The sequence below is a fragment of the Myxocyprinus asiaticus genome, chromosome 41 (assembly GCF_019703515.2).
Source record: "Myxocyprinus asiaticus isolate MX2 ecotype Aquarium Trade chromosome 41, UBuf_Myxa_2, whole genome shotgun sequence".
Lineage (NCBI taxonomy): Eukaryota > Metazoa > Chordata > Actinopteri > Cypriniformes > Catostomidae > Myxocyprinus > Myxocyprinus asiaticus.
Genome location: NC_059384.1, coordinates 22,412,606 through 22,434,619, shown reverse-complemented (window position 1 = coordinate 22,434,619; position 22,014 = coordinate 22,412,606). Strand labels below are relative to the sequence as shown.

At 38.8% G+C, this 22,014-nt stretch overlaps 1 protein-coding gene across 4 annotated transcripts in view; it reads right to left on the bottom strand.

The window, feature by feature from the left end:
- Window positions 1–22,014, bottom strand: part of LOC127432000 (disks large-associated protein 1-like) — a 195,432-nt gene that overhangs the window by 68,379 nt on the left and 105,039 nt on the right. For all 4 annotated transcript variants that reach the window (XM_051682716.1, XM_051682715.1, XM_051682714.1 and 1 more), the window contains 3 exons: window positions 11,823–12,938; window positions 6,869–7,083; window positions 188–368 (listed from right to left, as the gene is read on the bottom strand). In XM_051682716.1, coding sequence (XP_051538676.1) covers window positions 188–368; window positions 6,869–7,083; window positions 11,823–12,890 — 1,464 coding nt within the window. In that variant the 5' untranslated portion in view covers window positions 12,891–12,938. The remainder of the gene's footprint in view (window positions 1–187; window positions 369–6,868; window positions 7,084–11,822; window positions 12,939–22,014) is intronic.

Sequence of the window (22,014 nt, the reverse complement as noted above, 5' to 3'; positions counted from 1 at the left end):
CTACTGACTACTGACACCGTGTAAGTTATTGTCCGGACCTTTGCTAGGAAGGAAATGTAGAGACCGGACCTCTTGGAACTTTAACTGAATACCCCTGACCTAAACCATCACAGGGGAAGACGCAAACTGGTCTGAGCTCAGAATCTAGCAGCAGTTTCCACCAAACAGTTGGGGGCGAATGACCAACCTGACTGATGGTGCTCATGGCCCTCATGTAGCTCTCATTTCGGGAGCGAAATTTGGGAGAGGCCAGTAGGGCAGCTGGGTCCAGACTGTCCAAACTGCGGTTGATTGAAACCTCACTCACCGCACGTAGGTAACTGTGACTCCGAATCTGCAGCTTGGGAGAGTGCGACTCTGTACTGATCCTGCAGAGAGAGAAAGAGAGAGAAAAAAAAAAAAACATAGAGAGAAAAAGAGAGACTGTTGTTGATTTTGAAATTCTTTGTATACCAGCTTACTATGCACAGAACTGTTTTGTAGATTGATTTCACCTAAAAGTGTAATACTGTTATTGCAGCATATACAGCATATTCAAAAAACCTTTTATAGATAGCATAGTGTTTAAAACAGTTTTTGTGGTCCAGATAGTGTTGAGTAGAATGAGTAGATGGCTGAGATTACTCTTGTTACACTAATTCATCATATTACTATATATGTTTCCCTCCATCAGTGGTCCAATGCTCATTAGTGCTGACCTAAAACACATCTCTACCTGAGTGAGTGTGTGTTAGTGTATTCAGCTTGTATTCTTCATACAGTACGATTCTGAGACTGACATAAACAGGGAAGTGAAGGAACATCCCTTTCCACTGAACTCCTCACAATGCTAGCATCCAACTGTTTGTGTTTACGTGAGGTTGGGAAATCAAGTCCTTGAAATATGAAATATGAACACATTTAACCCACGCAACAATCACACAAACACATGCAAACACACACAAAGGCAAATACACATTCTAACCCTCCAGGTCCAGTCAATCTTAATTATGGATGCTGCTCTTAAAATAGTATGTGGTTACAGCAAGAAAAAACACATATTATTCATTCTTCACTGGAGTGAAGGATGTAGAGAGAGACAGAGCAAAAGACAAACAAAGAGAAAGAGCAATGTAGAAGAATGTGAGAAAGGGTTAAGATCAAAAGATGAGAGTGAAAGGACTAAATTCAATCAGCAAAAAAAAAAAAAAAATGCTCTACTTCCTAGATATGGCTCAGGTCCCTCCTTCAGTGTGTCTATGGAATTTTTTTCACACGTTATATTGTCCAGCAATCAAAAATCGTAAGTCTGATCGCTTGAATGCTTCCCTTAGCAAGCAAGTGCCACTAATAACGCACACGTGTGCAAACACACACTCATTCTCTGGGCTAGTCATTGATATGTGGTGTGGTCCTTGAATGATCTCACTGAGGTCATGTTCCCGTGGAAACAAAGAAGGAAATATCTGTGTGTAATGAGTACAGGCCTCAGGGGACTGTGTCTATTATATAACACAAAATAGCATAATATGCTATGATGCAAAAACATACAATTTTTCTCGGTGTATACATGCAGCTGTTTATGCAAACATACAGTATATGAGTTTAAATGTGTGTCTACATATTTTATTTGCTGTATTGCTGTGTGTCTGCAGGGAAGTGTTTATGTTGATATAGGTCTATACCAAGGGTCTTTATCAGGGGGTATACCTATTATTGTTTGATCTCAAACTAATTTCTGTCAACAAATTTACATATGCTTTAAGCAAAAGGAAAATTTTAAGTTAACCTTAAACTAAACTAAAATTAAGATGCAAAAGTCCAACTAAATATTTGTATTTGTATTACTTAATAAATTAAAATGTATTAAGTAAAATTAAAAAGTACAAGTATGTGACTGTACATCAATAATGATTATTTTGATTTTTTTGCAATGTTAGTATTATAAAAAAAGTTCATAAATATATGAATATGGTGCTATACGCATGTTATTTTAGGTCAGGCTCAATATTATAGGCATTCATTACTCATGGTTAATGTTCATTTCTACACATACTAGTCATTTTTATAAAATACATGAGTTAATACAATATGAACTAACATGAAAAATGAATTATAGTATTTTGATAATTAACATTAAACAAAATTGTCATTGTTCATGATACCTAATGCGTTAACTAATGTAAATTAATTAGAGCTGTCAAAGTTAAAGGAATAGTTCACCCAAAAATTAGAATTCTCTTATGACTGACTCAAATTTAAGCCATCCCAGATGTGTGTGTCTCTTCTTCTTCTGCAGAACCGAAATGAAGATTTTTATAAGCACATTTCAACTCTGTATGTCCATACAATTAAAGTGAATGGGTGCCAGCTGTTTGACAGTCCAAAAGGCATATTTAGGCACCATTAAAGTAATCCACATGACTCAAGTCGATCAATTAATGTCTTCTGAAGCAAACTGATAGGTTTGTGTAAAAAATAAATCAATTATTAAAACTTTAATAACTTTAAAAAAAATGCTTGCTGCTGTGGTGTGATGTAAACACAATGGCGCATTCACAAAAGAAGTCGGAAGCTTGCACTTTGTTTAAAAGAGAGGAATGAACGTCAAGCAAGAGCTAGGTGATTTCAAACAGCATTCCAGCACTGGGGGGAAGCAATGATTGAAAGTTAAAAACGTTTTAATTATTGATTTGTTTCTTACACAAACCTATCATTTACTTCAGGAGACATTCATTGAACTACTGGAGTCATGTGGATTACTTTTACGCTGCTTATAAATATGCCTTTTGGACCGTCAAACAGCCAGCAGCCTGATGGCACCCATTTACTTGCATTGTATGGACATACAAAGCTGAAATATGCTTTTAAAAATCTTCATTTCTGTTCTGCTGAAGAAGGAAAGACATACCTATCTGGGATGGCTAAAAAGTGTGTAAATCATGAGAGAATTTTCATTATTGGGTTAACTAATCCTTTAACGCATGTGATTCATTAAAAAAGTTTAACGCATTAATTTTTCTTAAATGGGATTAACGCATTTACCATTAATAAAGCATAAACCAGCATAAACACTGGTTGGAGAAGGTTGGAACCTTTACAAAGTGTCCACCCGGAGTCATCACACTGACCCACACACCACAAACACAACAGCGATTCTGTGTCAGTGATCAAATGATGGAGAAAGGACCTCTTAATGCCATTTGTTAAACAAAACAAGTCCAGATGGGACTTGTGAGAGAAATCAAGTACTCTGCAGCCTCTGTAATGCACAATTTAATTTGTAATATCACAATAATGCAGAATGAGACAGTGTCTGCAGTGATTTTCATTTAGAGTTGAAAGCGGTGCTTGACGCTGACGCAAATTGTGAATGCGGCTGCATGATTGCTGTAGCAAAGCAGATAGCCACAGTCTACCAGCAGATTAATATTGTGGAGGATTAAGAGATTTAATGCACATTGCAATGAATATGCAACCTATGTGGGGATTAGTTCTTTCAATTAGTCAAACTCCCACGTTTGCCTAAATGTTTAATGTTACTTGAATTGGTGCAATTTTAGTGCATTTCTGTCTTTATATTGTGGAGGTTTTGTTTGGAAAATGTTAATAAAACATTGTTACATATTTTTTAGTTTTCTTCCCTAAGGAAATAAGCGCATTTTGACAGGAAAAGAAGTAAATATAGTCAAATTTCAGCACTTTCAAAATCTGCGATTAATCATGATTAACTACTTAAAATTATACGATTAATCACGATTAAAAAAATTAATCGACTGATAGCACTAAAATGAATGTAACCTTATTGTAAAGTGATACTGCCAAATGTAAACAATGGAAGAAGCCAAACTTTTTTCTACTAAACGACCTAAAGCACCCTATGCGAACGAAGTCTGCATTTATACTACAAGCAGTGTCATTTTAAAATTAGTTTATTGAGGAGAACAATAAAAAAAGACGTCCAAACCACACCCACAATTTGTTTTAACAAATCATCAACATTCTTCGACTAGCCGAGTTCTCCTTGGTCAAGAATTTCAGGGATGTGCACAAACAGGAGAAATACCACCAATTGCACACCTTAGTAGAACAAAACTGTCAGTGCTTTTTGTCATTATGTTTAAGCAAACTAAAAGAAGCCGATTCACCCAGTAAGTATAAATCAGCCTTTAAAATACAACACTCATTTTACAGAATAGATAAATAACTCAGGGTCTCTCTACCCATAAAGGGTCCTGGGTGCAGAGCCTAATAAAGATTAAGTACCCCTGGTCTATTTATTTTAACTTATTTTGATATATATATATATATATATATATATATATATATATATATATATATATTATCAGCAGTTTTGTGCATGTGTGTACAAAGGCATATGTATATGTGTGTGCTTGAATGCTTGTGTGTCAATGTTTGAGTTGAAGGCATAATGCTCTATTTATAAATATTCAATGCTGCAGCACTTCCTGTCAAGCAGAAGTACATAAAGAACACACTCAGACGTTAACTTCCCTCTTCTTTTCTGCACTGATGAGCGGCTGCTGTTGTCACAGTGACAACATTCAAATTAAACGAATGCTGTGGTTGCAAAGCTTATACACACACAGAACCAAAAGTGTGTCGATTCTCTTTATAATGCTAATCACTTTGCTCTCATGAATAAGGTGCATGGAATTTTAAAAGTGTTCAGTTCATCATATACATTGGGGTCCTGTACCTCATTGGATTTCACACTTCATAAATCATAATTAACCTCTTCATCCTTTGAAGAGGTGGCATTTTTGGTCTGCCACCTGAAAAAAAAAAATCTCACCAATTACACATACTGTGGCCTAATTACAAAAAATGGTCTACAAACTTTTTTTTTAAATCTTTTTTTGTCCTAACTTTGTAAACGTAATTTTGGTTCTGTTCAATCCATCTCCCTCCAAAAAGTCTTATTTTATTCCACTAGATGGCGTCAAGTACTACAATTTTTGTTTTCCTCTATCACCTTCCGATCTGAAATGTGGGTGGCACTCTAACACATTTTAGCTCTCACAGATGTGCTCCATAGACATTCAGGCTAATTTTCAGTTCATGGACCACCCCCATTGTTTCATTAAATATCTCAGCCTCTGAGTGGACTAGAATCTAGCTCATTCTAGGTGTCATGAGAAATCTGAGATCCTCCTCTTTGCGATGATGTATCAATAGTCAATAACATATATTTCCGATGATTTATTTAGCATGTTTTTCCTGCTGGACCGAATATTTTGTTCTGGACATCTAAGATATAACATTGGATTATTCACACAAGCAAGTTAAAAATGGCTCATTAAAAAAAACAAAAAACAAAAAAAAAAAACTACAAAAAAACAAAAACAGATATAAATCTTTAGCTATTTGGTCTTACAACAGCAGTGATCAGTGCATAAAAGAGATGTTTGTATTTGATGTCTTACAAATATCATAGTTCACTTTGTGATTATTGTAAAAATATTTTAAACTGTGGTATTAGGACAACAAAATAAATGAGAATGAGCTTTTATTATATATATATATATATATATTTTTTTTTTTTTTTTATCTGCGTGTGTACTCGGACTTTGGCCACAGGGATGTTTGTTGGGGGTCGGGGTGGGGTTGGGGATCGGGAGGGGGGGAGTGAAACAATGGGGTTTAATGATTGACTCTGTATATGAATGATTTGTTTTATGTGTCCTGTTGAGAAGCAACCAATAAAAATGTTAATCTGAGAATGTGCTTTTATTTGATATATGATTTGCCTATTTAAGTGCTATTTGAAAGACTTTTATATTCATAATTAATATTTATATCACATCACCTCTAGGTGGCACTGATTTGTGATGCAAATGATTTCAGGCCTTATTTTGTTATTTTATGTAACATAAATGCAGAAGTGACTGTTATCTCTGAATTCTAAGCTTTCAAACGATACCACACACAGTATGCCTGATTATGTATTCGGAGACTTTTAAGGGTAAACTTTTTTCGCAACATAGCGCCCCCCTTAGGACCCGCCAGCGGGTCTGATTGTTAAATGTTCAGAATGTTCTTTCTTTCTTTCTTTCTTTCTGTAAATATTAATTTTATTAATCATTTCATTATTCTTTTTAAATTATATATTCATTAGGTTCCTGTAACTCAAGTGGTAGAGCAAGGTTGTGGGTTTGGTTCCCAGGTAACATATATACTGATAAAAATGTATACCTAGAATCCACTGTAAATTGCTTTGAATGAAAAGGCCTTGCAAATGCATAAACATAATATATTCTAGGTAGGATATGATGTCGATGTATAGTAGTACACCTCTATAAAAGCAAAATACATCAAGTTTCACATGAATATAAAAAATTTAAAGTCAAGATCAGCTGCTGCATTAAAGTGGCCTATTTTCATATGATGTTACAGTGTGCAGCTGAAAATATGAAAGAACTCGGTAAGAACTTTACGGGCACAGGAAAATTCCCTTTGAAATGACTTTGTTCTGTTGAATTTTTAATAAATGAGAGAGTGAAAGGATTTCACTGTAGCTGTAGGAGTCTCAGGGCACTAAGGGATTTGATAAGAAATTGCACAATGTGTGTGTGTATGCGTTTGTGTATGTTTGCCTATGAACAGAGAGGGGGTTTTGGGACAGAAGTATACCATCACCAGAAAAACATCATAACAGCACTTAGAGAGGGGGAGTGGTGGAATGCCCGTAAAATAGCATTTGTGTCTCAAGGGGTTTAAAACGACCCGAGAGAAGATGACAGCATTCATTGAAATTGCAGACGGATCTGTGTGCCCAAAAGTACACATACATGTGCTTAATTTCCCCTGTAACTTCACGGGAGCAGCACATACAAGCTTTGGCAGAGCTGCACACACTTGGACTTACTTGAGCGTGGTCATCTCGGTGAGGGAGGGCTGGGTGGCTTTAAGGTAGCTGGCTCTCCGTGCCTGGACTTTGGGAGAGGGTTTAGGGCTGCAGTCGGAGTCTCCGCTGTCATCCTCTGCCATGGCCTTTATGTAGCTGCCAGTCCGCATCCTTCTGCATGGGATCTCATCATCTTGACTCAAGGATGAGAGCCCACTCCACTCATCCTGAGGAACCTGCAGAGAGACAGAGAGAGAGAGAGAGGAGGAGAGAGAGTTAGTGTTTTTTAACCACCTTGTAAGTATCTGGTCCCTCAACAATAAGCATTTTATAATGTATATGTCAACATGTCCAGCAGCTATATCACCCTGTAGCTCAAGACCGGTTGCCCACTGAAGCTAAGCAGGGTTGTGCCAGGTCAGTACCTAGATGGGAGACCTCCTGGGGAAAACTAAGGTTGCTGCTGGAATAGGTATTAGGGAGGCCAGCAGGGGATGCTCACCCTGCAGTCTGTGTGGGTCCTAATGCCCCAGTATAGTGATGTGGACACTATACTGTAAAAAGGCACTGTCCTTTGGAGGAGACATTAAACCGAGCTCCTGACTCTCTGTGCTCATTAAAAATCCCAGGGCACTTCTTGTAAAAGAGTAGGGATGTAACCCCTCCTGGCCAAATTTCCCCCATTGGCCCTTCTCAATCATGGCCTTCTAATAATCCCCATATATTAATTGGCTCTATAACTCTACTCTCTCCTCTCCACCAATAGCTGGTGTGTGGTGAGCGTACTGGCACACTATGGCTGCCGTCGTATCATCCATGTGGATGCTGCACACTGGTGGTGGTTGAGGAGAGTCCCCTGTTCACTGTGTAAAGTGCTTTGGGTGTAGTATCAGAAAAGTGCTATATAAATGTAACGTTCATTCATTCAACATAATGTTATTCTACAGACTTGGTTTAGGGTTTTTCCAGAATCCCTATACCAAGACCAAACTTATCAATTGTAACTCCTCCAAGAGGTTTCAAAAAACATTTAACAAACTCTGCACAGATCTTCAGATTGTTCTCAATTTGTGTGCTACAGTATGTCTTTTCTAACTGATCGCACTAGTTTTCCTGAATCAGCAATAGAAAATCCTGAAAATTCTTAGACTTACATTGACGGAATGTACAAATGGACCAAGATTCTGTCACTAAATGTTCATGATTTCAAACTCCAACTGTCAAAACTCATGTGCACACATCCATCCATCCATCCATCCGCCCGTCTGTCCATCCATCAATCCATCCATCAATACACCCAAGCATAACCTTACTGTAAAACTTTTAAAACAATTTGAAACTTTCAGATATGGCTTTGCCAGTTCATCACTTACTGCACTTAAAAATATATATATTTTAAGATTTACGCATTTCATATTCATAACAAAATTCCATCAAATTTAACTCAGTAATCTTAAAAAAAATAATAATTTAAGAATGAAATTTTTTAAAAATTACACAATTCAATTTGATGGAATTTGGTTATGAAATTAAAATGTGTAAATCTTACAAATAGTCAAAAAAATAAATAAAAATTCTGTGTGTAAATATAATTGTTCCAACATTATTAATACATCAATGAGCACATTCATTTATACACAGTTACAAATTATGCATTAATGATTACATTTTATGGTTATGATTAAGTACCAAGCTTTATATAGTATGAATCTATAATAATGCCTTTGTAATTGATTATGTGCATATTAAAGCATTAATAATGTAGGAACAAAGCTTTATAAATTATGAATAAAGTAATTCATTACAAATGTTTACTGTGTGGTTATTTTAAAGTGTTATCCAGAAAACCTCCCTGTCCCAGCATAACTATTGATGGCACAGTTATAACTTCCTGACACATATGAAGCACATAACTTCACAGCTCTTTTCCATCTGTATTATACAACATACACTACCTCTAGAGTCTTATAGTCAGACTAACTCTATTAGCAGATAGACTCTCATTATTGCAGATGGTCATTGAGATACGGGCACTTTGGCAGATTTTGTGCTCTTGGAGTTCTGACTTTTTATTTACTCCCTCTATCTCCCTGACTCCATTATCTTTTCCCTCTTCTCCGCTTACACCTCTTTTCTCCTTCTTTTCTCCTATCTCTCTTTTACAACCTACACACACACACACACACACACACACACACACACACAGTCATGAAGGAAAAATCTGTACTGTTACTGGAAAAGGTTTGTCTTTTTCAGAAGAACTTGCATACAGTAATGTAATATTTTATGATGTGAACTCATTTTTGTTGGTCTGTATGTGCAAACATTTTAATGGGGTTTTAGATATTATTGAATACAGTTATATGAATATGCTGTAGTTTTTGATGTTTGTCAAATAATTTTTGAGAAAGAGTGGTTTAAAATATAGTTTTAAAAAGAACTCTTTCTTTTCCTTCCTTCCCTCCTTACCTTCTTTTTTCAATCCTTCCCTTTTTTCTTTTCTTTCTTTTCATCCTTTTCTCCTTCCATTCCTTCTTGTTCCCTTTGTTTTTCTCTTCCTTCCCCCTTCCTTCTTTCCTTCCTTCAATTCCCTCCTTCCTTCCTTCCTTCCTTCCCTCATACCTTCTTCCTTCAATCCTTCCCTTTTTCTTTTCTTTCTTTTTCATCCTTTTCTCCTTCCTTCCATTCCTTCTTGTTCCCATTGTTTTTCCTCTTACTTCCCCCTTCCTTCTTTCCTTCCTTCTTTTCCCTCCTTCTTTCCTTCCTTCCTCACTCCCTTTATTTCTTTCTATGTCTCATGTTTTTTTGTTTTTTTTTAAAATCTGAATTTAGTTTCCCGGAACATTTTGGGTCCATATTCATACTGAAGTCATGTTTACGCTTACAATCATTTCATCTTTTTTTTTTTTTTTCGTCATTGTTTTGATATTCTGAAGAAGGGTTGTGGGTATATTTTTGTCACAGATTCAGATTTATTTCTTTCTCTTCCTTCTTTCCTTCCTTTCTTTCCCTCCATACCTTCTTTCTTTCAATACTTCTCTCATTTCTTTGTCTTTCGTTTCATCCTTTTCTCCTTCAATTCTTTCCCTCCTTTGTTTGTTTTTCATTCTTTCTTTTTCTTTCTTTCTTTCTTTCTTTCTTTTTTCCATTCCTTCCTTCCTTCCTTCCTTCCTTCCTTCCTGTCTCATTATTTATCTCTTCCTTGCAACTTTCTCTCCTTCCTTTTCTTCCTTCCTCTTTTGGTTTTTCTTTCTCTTCCTTGCATCCTTCCTTTCTTTCCCTCATTCCTTCCTTCCTTCTCTTTTTCTCTTGCTTCCCCACTCCTCTCTTTCTTTCTTTCCTTCTTTCCTTCCTTCCTTCCCTTTTTTGTTTTTTCCCTTCCTTCCTTCCTTCCTTCCTCATTTATTCCTTCCTTCCTCTTTCATTATTTCCTTTCCTTTCTTCCTTTCTCTTTCTGTCTCTCTTCCTTTTATCCTTCCTTTTTTGTCCTTCCCTCCTTCCTTTTCTTCCTTCCTTTCTTCCTCTTTTGTTTTTTCTTTCTCTTCCTTGCATCCTTCCTTTCATTCCTTCATTCCTTCCTCCTTTTTTATTTCCTTCTTTCCTTCCTGTCTCTTTTTTCTCTTGCTTCCCCATTCCTCTCCATCCTTCCTTCCTTCCTTCATTCTCTTGTTTTTTCCTCTTCCTTCTCATTTCCTTTCTTTCCCCTTTTCCTTTCTTCCTTCCTTCCTCATTCTGTCTCTTTCTTCTCTCCTTCCTTCATTGTTTTCCCTTTTCTGTTTTTTCTCCTTCCTTCCTTCCTTTTTCTTTGTTCCTTTTCCTTCCTCTTTATTTCTATTCCGTCCTTCCTCTACTTTCTTCCTCACTTTCTTTCTTTCTTTCTTTCTTTCTTTCTATGTGTCATGTTGTTTTTAAATTCTAAATGTAGTTTTGGTTTCCCTGATTTGTTTTTTCATATTAAAGTCATGTTTACGGTTACAGTCATTTCATGATTTTTAAATTAAATATTATCTGTGTTTTGATATTTTGAAAGGGTTTTGGGATTATTTTTGTCACAGACTGCACATATGTTTTTTATATATATTTCCAGAGCTCACATGTTACACTTTTACACCTTTACACCTTATCCTATATTTATTTCTCTTTAATTTCACATACTAGATTTCACTTTCATGCATACTTCCCTCCAGTCACAAACGCTTTTAGATATGCAATTCTAAGCTTATTTTACGTCAAAATGTCTCTCTCACTACCTTTCAAAATTTCCCTTATCATGTCAAGTAAGTTGAGCATCTTTTACTCTCCAACCCCCATACTCCTTAAGTCTCTCTTTCAGCTTTCTCCTTCACTTTTGTTTTTCTGAGATTAAACAACTGTGTCGCACTGGGAACAAAAGAGAGACTGAGAATGAGAGAGCGAAAAAAACAAATGCAAAGCCACTTTTCTCTGAGTCTTCACACAAACACTCACTGATTTCCAGAGCTGCAGGCTCTATTTTTTCTCTGCTCTATATCTTTTATACATCTATGATCTCTCAATCACACAGCATCAGTCCACACCAAAGAAAGCAAACCACATGCTTTGGTCTATTAATTAATTTTACTGTAATCTGTCACATTCACATTTAGCTATTACACAGCAGGTAAATTCTGAGCATATGTTAATATATTCGAACACATTTGCATTGTAACATAATCATATGCATGCAATATGTCCATATGTGCAATGCAAACACTCTATTAAAAAACATGCAAACACAGCAGGAAGACCATATGGTGAAGGACAGGAAGCAGATGAAATGAAAGATCACACCTTCAAAGAACACGATATGTCCAAATGCACATGGCCCCTCAGCACATATGCATAAGATGTGGAAGATGATCTGATGATAAGGACAATATCACCAGTGCACTGATGATGATGGTGATGATGAAGAACACATTGAGGAAGGTTGCATTCAACACAATCTCTTTCCTACCTGTAAAAACTGGTAGGTTCGTCCCTGCTGGCAGGTCTGTGCTTTGACTAAGGCTTTATCAATATTGACCGTGGCCTTTTGGTAAACTTCTCGGGCCCTGCTCACCGTCAGCGTGCTAGACCAGGAGCTCTTCTTGACTTGAGGTCCAGGCTGGTCTACTGGTGTTGGACCTCTGATAGCCAGCGTGGCTCCTGTGATATTGGAGCATGTGGTGCAGCTTCCAACATCGTTGTTGCTGCGTGATGTCTTCAGAGAGGAACGTCCCCCTCCTAGTGTGTTGTAATTCTGACCCAGGAAGTAGTGGGACTGAGATTTGTCGGGATGACGCCCCATGGTCATGACTCCAGAGGGTTGGTGCTGGTGGTACAGGCAGATCTCCCGGTCCAAGGTGTCGTCAGAGCTCCAGTAACCCGAGCCGGGTGAGTGAGCACGGGGTTTGGGCTCGGAGCGACTTCTTTCCTTGCTCTTCCCTCGTTTGTTGCTTGACGTTTTGTGCAAGGTGCCTACAGTCATTGTGGAGACGTTAGGGTGGGAGGCAGCAGTAGCCATAGCATCGGTGGGGATGGCGGGATCATTGCCGTTGAGGCTACGTTGGCTGGGACCTTCCAGGGAGTGGGACTTGGTGAACAGTTTTTGGACGGAATGTACGAGATGCCGTATTCGCCCAGGACTGTCACTGCGCTGGTGCTCCAGGGCCGCTGTGCGTTTGTATTGCAAGGTGTGATAGCCATCCTTTCGCACTGGTTGCTGGTGGTCAAACTGCTCCACCAGGGGTGGGGGGATGCCAGACAGGCCACACCCACTTCCCCCGGCAATGCCCCCTGGTCCTACATAGGGCACTATGGCGCATTCGTCCTTCACCTCGTGATGTGAACTGTGATGTCGCCGTGGAAACGTGCTGCTGGCCAGGTCCGACTGGCATCCATAGTAGGCGTGGTCATTCAAATGGGCAGGGTTAAGGACATAGGGGTGTCGGTCATGACGAAGGGTCAAAGAGTCATAGGAGGGGTCGCAGTGTGTGAGTGTGTTGTGGTGACTGCGACTGGAGGACAAGCCTTTCATTGTCATCCTGATACACTCACTCTCTCACAGCCTCATCTACACACACTGAACCTACTGCAGAGAGACAGACAGACAGAAAAGGTTTGTAAAATGGAGAGAGAAGAGGTATAGAATGACGAAGAGGATGAATAGATATAAGGAAGATTATATGGAAATGGAAAAATAATCAAGAGAAAAAGGAGAAACAAGAAGGAAATTGAGGGAGAGAAAGAAACAACATACGTTAAAGATTGTCACATTTAGATAAAAGTGTGTAATTTTTTAGATGTTAAAATACTTCCTCTTATCCCAGCCTAATGTGCTGAGTCAAATATAAGTAAGCAATTCGTAGTTTGATAAGTGGTTTAGTGGCTAAGTTTTAAAACTGTTTGTTTGAGCAACACTGACTCAACCAATTGCATGAGTTTGGGGCAGGACTTACTGTTGGTTGAACCAATGATAGACAGGGGGAATGTTTGGGAAACAAGTTTGAAAACAGTCAGTATTTTTGCAATACCTTTTGGTACCACTAGTGGTCAAAATGATCACACAGGAAGTCAACGTGCTGCTTCTAAATCGACATGCCCTAAATATTCATGTACCCTGAAATCAACCCCATCTCCCAAACTTAGAAGCGCCATCCCTCATAAGACATTCACCCATCATTTCAACCATGACTTTTCTTGTGGTGCTACTGATAGCATGTTGTACAAGCAATCTCTGAGACAAAGGTTTTGGTCCCACAGAAACCATGAAATAATTATGTTTATATAAACAATGGTGCGTGCAATCCAGAGGTACAATTTTTATTCCACTTACAGTTAGGTTTAGGGTTTGGGTTTAGGTTAGGGAGTAGGGTTTAAATTTTTGTTCCTGTTTACTATATTACATAATATTAAAACTACAAAAACTTGCTTTTGATGCCACCTTGTGGACCTTTCACATGGAAACTGGTCAAAAACACTTCCAAGTTTGGCCACTGGGGGCAGTAGTTTGAATTTCGGTAAGCACAGGCCAATTTAATCAGTAGAGCTTTCAATCTACTGTCGCCGAATTCAAAGTGTGATCAGTCTGTAGTGGCACAGAAATTACACACTTAGGCTTCAATATTTTAAGAAAGTAGAGAAAGTGCAGCAATTAAGTCACTTAGCATGCCGACATAAACATGTGAAAAACCTCTGCTGGCCATCCTCACCAAATCTGTTTTTTTTTTAAAGCAACAGAGAGAAAGAGAGAGATAGAGAGAGAGAGAGAGAGAGAGAGAGAGAGACTGAGAGTGAGAGAGAGAGAGAGAGAGAGAGAGAGAGAAAGACAGAGACAAAAGGAGACAGTTAAAGCCAGAGACAGTTTCCAATTAACATTTTTTATTGACTCAAACATATAACAAAGAAAAAACACAACATATATACATTGAGTCAACATTTAACTGCCACTATTGCCCCTCCCCCTCCCCAATCACCAACCCCACCCCGACCCCAATGAACACCCCTGTGGTCACAAAAAGAATACACACACACACACAAAAAATCATTTATAATTAAAACTAAACCTCTCTCTCCACAGCCCCTCCCCGAGAGTCCCCCAAAAACACCAAATACCTGCCCCACTTCCTAGCAAACAAATCTCGAACCCTCAGCTCTCTGCTCAACATCTCCTCAAAAGCCGCCACCCTCCCAATCTCCGCACACCGCGCCGGGAATGAGGGATCCCCATCTGACTTCCATCCCCTTAAAATAATCTGCCTGCCAATCATAATACTGGTCAGGACCCAGTTTTTTATGTGTTTGTCCCCAAAATTTATGACTGCCCCATCGTCCAGAATACAGCGTCTGGGGCAAAACCAAATACGAGTGCCCAAAACGTCACATATGACACTCTGAACCTTCTCTTGGAAACTGAAAACTCTTGGATCTTAACTACCCCCACCCCCCCTCCAAAAAAAAAAACATGGGTTGTGTCTCCATCTTCCAGCAGGTGGGTGTGTCTTTAAGACCAAGCCTATATAACCTAGAGGGGTCCAATAGAATCTATGTAAAATCTTGAATTGCAAAAGGCCAAACCTTGCATCTCTAGATGCAGACATGATGTTTTTTAGAATCCTATCCCACTCCCTCTTCCAACACCAAGTTTAAATCTTTCACTCATAATCTCTTAAAAGAAGTTGAAGTTCCATCGCCCAGACTCTGAATTAGCAGGGATTAATACACTGATGCCTCATGACCTTTTCCAAAAGCAGTAATCACCTCTCCCAGAGTATCTGCCACTTTAGGGGGGTGTATGCTACTCCCAAAAACAATACAGAGTAGGTGGCGCAGCTGTAAATACCTATAGAATTGAGATCTGGGAATCCCAAAATGTTGAACCAAATTTTCAAAAGATCTCAATACTCCACTCTCATATAGGTCACCGAGTGTAGTAACCCCCAACACAATCCAGTCTGACCAGCAGAAAAGGTACTTATTAATACATAATTTAGGGTTCAGCCATATGCTTGAGGTAACATTTAAATAAATGTCCAAATTAAACACTCTGGACACTTTTGTCCATACCGAGTGCAAATGCGAGATAACGGGGTGTAACTTAACCTTTCCGGTTAGTTTGATAGAAAGGCTTTGCAATGGCAAAATAGGGGTAAGAACTTCCTGTTCAATACAAAACCAGGGAGGGGCTCTCTCAGGTGGAAGCAATCAATGAGCCTAATGTCTGAGACCGAACACATAATAATAAAAAAAAATCTTGGGTAGGCCTAGCCCACCTTTGTCAGTTGGCCTATGTAACTTACTGAAGTGTAATCTGGGACATTTACCATTCCAAATGAAGGACTTCACTATGCTATCAAATAGCTTGAAATAAGAGAGGGGGACATCTAAAGGGAGATATTGTAGCAGGTAGTTACATTTTGGAATACAATTAATTTTAATAACATTAACCTTCCCAATCATAGATAAATGTGATGAAGCCCACCTGTCCACATCACTCGAAAACCTTTTTATTAAGGGGTCAAAAAGCTGTTACTGGGCAGTATGCTGTCAGAGCCAAAGCTTCGGATTTACACCAACTGACTTTGTATCCTGAGAATTTAGAAAAGGAATTAATAATTCTGTGGAGACAAGGCACAGATCTAGTAGGGTCGGAGACAAATAATAAAATATCATCTGTGTAATGCAAAAGCTTATGTGCCATACCTCCAGCCAACACCCCTGGAAAATCATCCTCCTTTCTTATTGCGGCTGCTAATGGTTCCAGGGCCAGACAGAACAATAAGGGGAAAGAGGGCACCCCTGCTGGGTGCCCCTATCCAGAGTAAAATAATCTGAAATTAATCCATTTGTTTGTACCGCCGCTACCGGGTGTCTATAAAGTAACTTAATCCATCCAATAAAAGTTTTCCTGAACCCGTATATTTCCAAAATCTTAAAAAGATAATCCCATTCTACCCGATAGAGCACCTTTGGGATGAATTAGAGCGAAGACTGCGAGCCAGGCCTTCTCGTCCAACATCAGTGTCTGACCTCACAAATGCGCTTCTGGAAGAATGGTCAAAAATTCCCATAAACACACTCCTAAACCTTGTGGAAAGCCTTCCCAGAAGAGTTGAAGCTGTTATAGCTGCAAAGGGTGGGCCGACGTCATATTAAACCCTATGGATTAAGAATGGGATGTCACTTAAGTTCATATGCGTCTAAAGGCAGATGAGCGAATACTTTTGGCAATATAGTGTAGATCTATAAAGATCAAGATAAAATTCTTTAAAAGCATTATTAATATCAATGGCTGAGATAAATATTTCCCCACCAGCAGATTTCACTGAGGGAATGGTAGAAAAAGACTCTCTCTGCTTTATGCATCTAGCCAAAAGCTTCCTTGCTTTGTCCCCCAACTCAAAGTATGACTGTCTTGCCCCGAACAGCCAAAACTCCAACTTCCGTGACTAATAGTATTATATCTGTATTTCAATCGGGTCAATTCTCTGAAGCCATCAGACGACATTCTGCACTTTTAATATTACCTTCCAACTCAACGAGTTCTCGTGCTTTGGATTTTTTGGTGAATGATGCATACTGTATGATCTGGCCCCAAAAAATCGCCTTAAGTGCCTCCCAAGCCATGCCCACAGAGGGCCAGTTGGTCTCCATATAAACATTAATTTCAGCCTTTAACATATGTTGAAATTCAAGATTTTGCAAAAGGGATACATTAAAGCACCAACTATATGATTTCTTTTTCTCCGTATGTGGCAACACCTCTAAACTCACCAGGGCGTGATCTGAGAATAAGATGTTTCCAAATGAGCAATCAACAACAGATGAAATGAGGGACTTATATATATATATAAAAAAAATCTATTCTAGAATAAATCTTATAGACTGATGAAAAAAATGTCTAGTCCCTACCAGATGGGTTCAAAAGTCTCCAAATATCTGTAAGGCCAAGATTTTTACACATCCTGAGAAGCATCAGTGTTGCTCTAGGGGACTTGCACACTTTTGCTTCACTATGATCAAAGACTGAGTCCATCAAAAGATTAAAGTCTCTTCCCAATATTATATCATGAGGGGTGCCAGCAGCTTGCAACATCCCTCCAAGATCTATAAAAAAGCCCTGGTCATCAGCGTTAGGTGCATAAATATTAGCCAAAATCAAACTTTGCCCCTGAATTTCTGCTAAAACAATAATGACTCTTCCTAATTTATCTTTAATTTGTTTGAGACATTTGAATTGTTGACGTTTACTTATCAATGTAATGACTCCCCTGCTCTTACTCGAGCCAGCACTAAAGAAAACATGCCCACCCCATATCTTGCCAAATTTTTCAGCTTCCTGTGTGGAAAGAGGTGTTTCTTGAAGAAACATTATATCATATTTCTTACATTTAAGAAAACGAATAACCTTCCTTCTTTTTATGGGGAGCCCCAGCCCATTCACATTTCATGTGGAGAGAGATAATCCACTCATATTAACATTTGACATATTAGATAAAATAGAATGTGTGTCAAAAACAATATTATAAAGACCACATTCCAACATTAGTGTAACAATCAAACCCCAAACTTCCCCTCAAACCAAAAAACAGAAAAAAGAAAAACATGCGCATTAACCCTGCGCACGACAGCGCCAAACGGCGTCCATCCCTCTAAACTCAAACAGTCCATGTACGCCTACAAGAGTCCCCGCAACAACTTTGCCATCGGATTGCTCAAGTCCGGTGCTTCTATACAAATTTTTTGAGACAGAATTACACAGCAAAAAATAGTCTATAAAACAAACTCCAGCCAATAAGTGGAATAAACACAAAAAATTTGTAGATTCATCCACATACTGTCCCGAAGGTGTGTACCTCCACAGAACAAGCTCCAGCCACTAGCGGAACCAGCACAAAAAAAAAAAATGAATAAATAAAAGTTCAGTTTTTCGGGCAGTTAAATGAATGTTCATAAGCCGGCCCATTCGGCCGATATATGAGTGCAACAAAAGACCCAATCACTCCAATGTTCTGCAAGAGATATTCCACAAAACTAACATAAGCATAAGCACCAAAAACATGCAGATGTATCCACAAGCTGTCCCGAAGAAATTATATTACACAAAACTAACTCCAACCGCTAGGCGGAACCAGAACAAAAAGAAACAAAGAAGGCGCCCAGCTTCCTCGGGTAGTCAAGTGTATGTTCAGTGAGTAAGGTCCGCTAGGCAGCAACATGAAAATCACCAGATGGCTTACTTTCTCCAATGTCTTTATGAAGGACAATGCTTGCTGTGGGCATGTAAATTCTCTATGGCCATCCTTAGTATCTATCTTCAGTTTGGCCGGAAACATCAGTGCAAAAGCGACCTTCCGTTGATGTAAGAGATTCTTGCATTCCTTGAATCGATCACGTTTCTCTCTTGTCAAATTCACAAAGTCTGGGAACAAGAAAATGCAGTGGTTCTTCCAAGAAAGCTTTCCTTTACTCCACGCCTCGCGTAACACGAGATCTTTATCAGATGATCTCAGAAATTTGGTCAGAATTGATCAGGGCCTGTCTCCCTCAGCAAATCTCCAAACTGGGACCCTGTGAGCTCGCTTGATTTCCAGCTTATGGCCTGTTATGTCGAGCAGACTCGGGAAGAGCTCGTCTAGGAATTTTACCATATCTTGGCCTTCCTTATGCTCAGGAATTCCAACAATTCGGACATTGTTTCGTAGGTTACGATTCTCCAAATCCTCCATTTTTTCCCAAACACGCTGCTAGTCTGTCTTGGTCGCTAGCGGGTTAACTGCTAATTCCCTCTCCGATGACTCCAGATAATCTATCTGTTTTTCAATGTCCCTATTCTTGTAACCAACTCACTTCGTCTCCATGTAAGTGATCGATCGACGTATTACAGCCAGATCCTCCAAGTCTGCGATGAACTTTGCCAGCATTGCAGACATTCTGGACAGCTGACGCTGAATGACGCTGAGTCCCTGGTCTGCGTCCCTGTCTGGGTAATCAGCTTGAGCACGCAATTTTCTTTTAATATCTCCAAAGCCTGAGGATTTTGAATTCTTTGACACATTGTCTTCATAAAACAGTTAAGAATCTGGGTGTATCGAATCTCACCGACTCCCAAAGCCAGAGACAGTTTAAGAAAGGATGAATGAAAGACAAAATGGGATTAACACATTTTGCTCTTCATTGAGATGTATCCTGTTTGCTGTGACAAAATGAAAAATCAGTCTTTCATGCTTAATGTCATTTGTAGGGCTGTGAATTCATTAAAAGCATTTACCAAGAGATGAGAGGCTGCACTGAGATCAATGATGCATAGTGAGATCAATTCTGAATGCTTATACCAGAGTCTAACAACGCATCTGAAGCATATGGTTTGGTAAAGAAAACACAGCGTCGGGGGGCCTAGGTAGCTCAGCAAGTAAAGACGCTGACTACCACACCTGGAGTCGTAAGTTTGAATCCAGGGCGTGCTGAGTGACTCCAGTCAGGCTTCCTAAGCAACCGATTGGCTCGGTTGCTAGGGTGGGTAGAGTCACACTGGGGTAACCTCCTCGTGGTCGCAATAATGTGCTTCTCGCTCTCGGTGGGGTATGTGGTGAGTTGTGCGTTGATGCCGCATAGAATAGCGTGAAGCCTCCACACGCGCTAGGTCTCCGCAGTGACACGCTCAACAAGCCACGTGATAAGATGCATGGATTGACTGTCTCAGACGTGGAGGCAACTGAGATTTCTCCTCTGCCACCCGAATTTAGGTGAGTCACTACGCCACCACGAGGACATAGAGCTCACTGGGAATTGGGCATGCCAAACTGGGGAGAAAATGGGAGAAAATCCATAAAAGAAAAAGAAAAAAGAAAACACTGTGTCAAATAGGCAGGCACAGTTACAGCTTCCGCTAATGCACCTGTATGGCTCATGTATGGTCATTAAAGTCTCCTGTTTGGTAACATTCTTGATTTGCAGTCATTTACAACAGCGATGGTTAAAAAACATAAAAAAAAAAACAGTCAGTTTGCAGATATTACTCAACGTGAGTGCCGTAAACTCATGCTAATACATTGAATATAATACTGATAATGAAAACGATATGCCATTTAAGTCGCCATCACTCTGGTATAAATAGTGCACAGCGCGCAGGTGAGCCCGAAACTGCACACACTCCTTTCTATTTATAAGCAGGCACTGAGTGATAATTCAGACAGAAATACTAAAACTATAACTAAAGCGCTCTGGGTGTTCATTGCCCACATTGATATATTGCCCTAATAATAATTATGTTTATATATATACAGTATATAAATAATGAAATAATAATAAAATATAGATTATATACTGTATCTATGAAAAAATCTTCAGTGGGGTGCAAGAATCTCACGACCCTGGCTCACGACCTTGGCTTATATTCTACATGAGAATTAATTAACCCTCATGTTCTGTTTGAGTCTCAGAAACCTCAAGGCTTAAATCTTAATAGCTTAAAACCTGCTTAACATTAAAGTATAGGGTTAATACTTCATGACTTTTACTTCAATGAGAACTGAATATATAAAAAAAAAAAATTCAACTTGAGAACACACTTCAACAGTCCTCCATTAAAAAGTCACCATTTCTTATGTTTGAGTTCTTAGTTATTAGGATTTGAACAGTGACGATTTTGTTCTGTTTGTTTTAGTGATATTCTCTTTTTCATACACATGCCTTAAATTCTTGACCTGGAGAACTCCGCTTGTCAAAGACCATTGTTGATTGCTTAAAACTAATCGTGTATATGGTTTGTATGTGAGGTTCTATATTTACCATCACGCATACTAAATTTTTTTTTTATAAATTATATTTTACTACAGACACCGCTTACCAACTAGAACACCCTAGCAACTGTATAGCAATGCGCTAAGAGCCCCCCAGAACACCTAAGCTAAGTTAGCTAAGTTAGCAACCACCCACAACACCGTAGCATTGTGGTGGCGACTTTCACAAGCACACATATTTTCTTCTAGTAAAAGTCTAGTTTCAACTTCTTTCCCCATCATCTTTTTATTCCCCTTTTCTTTTTGCGATTCATGTTAATCTTCTTGTGTTTCATTTACTTTCTTTAACTGATCCTTAGTCCGGCCTTCCCATCACTTTTCTCTCTTTTTCTCTCTGTATTTCCATCACTGAAGTGCGCTTTGAAACATTATCAAACCTAAGCTGACAGATAAAAATGACTGACAAGAGTTTCTCTTCCAAGACCGAACTAATTACACTGTCTGTCATTTCATTGAGCCGCAGCACATAGATCAGTCTTTGAGTTATACTCACTTTGACACACAGACACACATACTCACACTCAATGAAAAAAATATTTTTCCAGATCTGTTTGATCAAAGTAAACAAACACAAGAGAATAAAGGACAGAGTTTGACGATAGGATATATACAAAAAAGAGCTCAGTAATCACCATGTCAGATTTTCTCACACCTAAATAATCACAAACAGCCCTTTCTGTCTCTGTTTTGAGGATTAATTACCAACAGCTTCTAAACTTTCTAAGCTATGAGCCAGCCGTCAGTTCATCCAGGAAAACAGATGATGGGTTAGATGAGATGATCTTCATTTACCCACTCTCTTTCTTTACACATTTTCCTTACACACCATACTTTTATCTACCTCGGTTTCCTCAGGACAAGACTGTT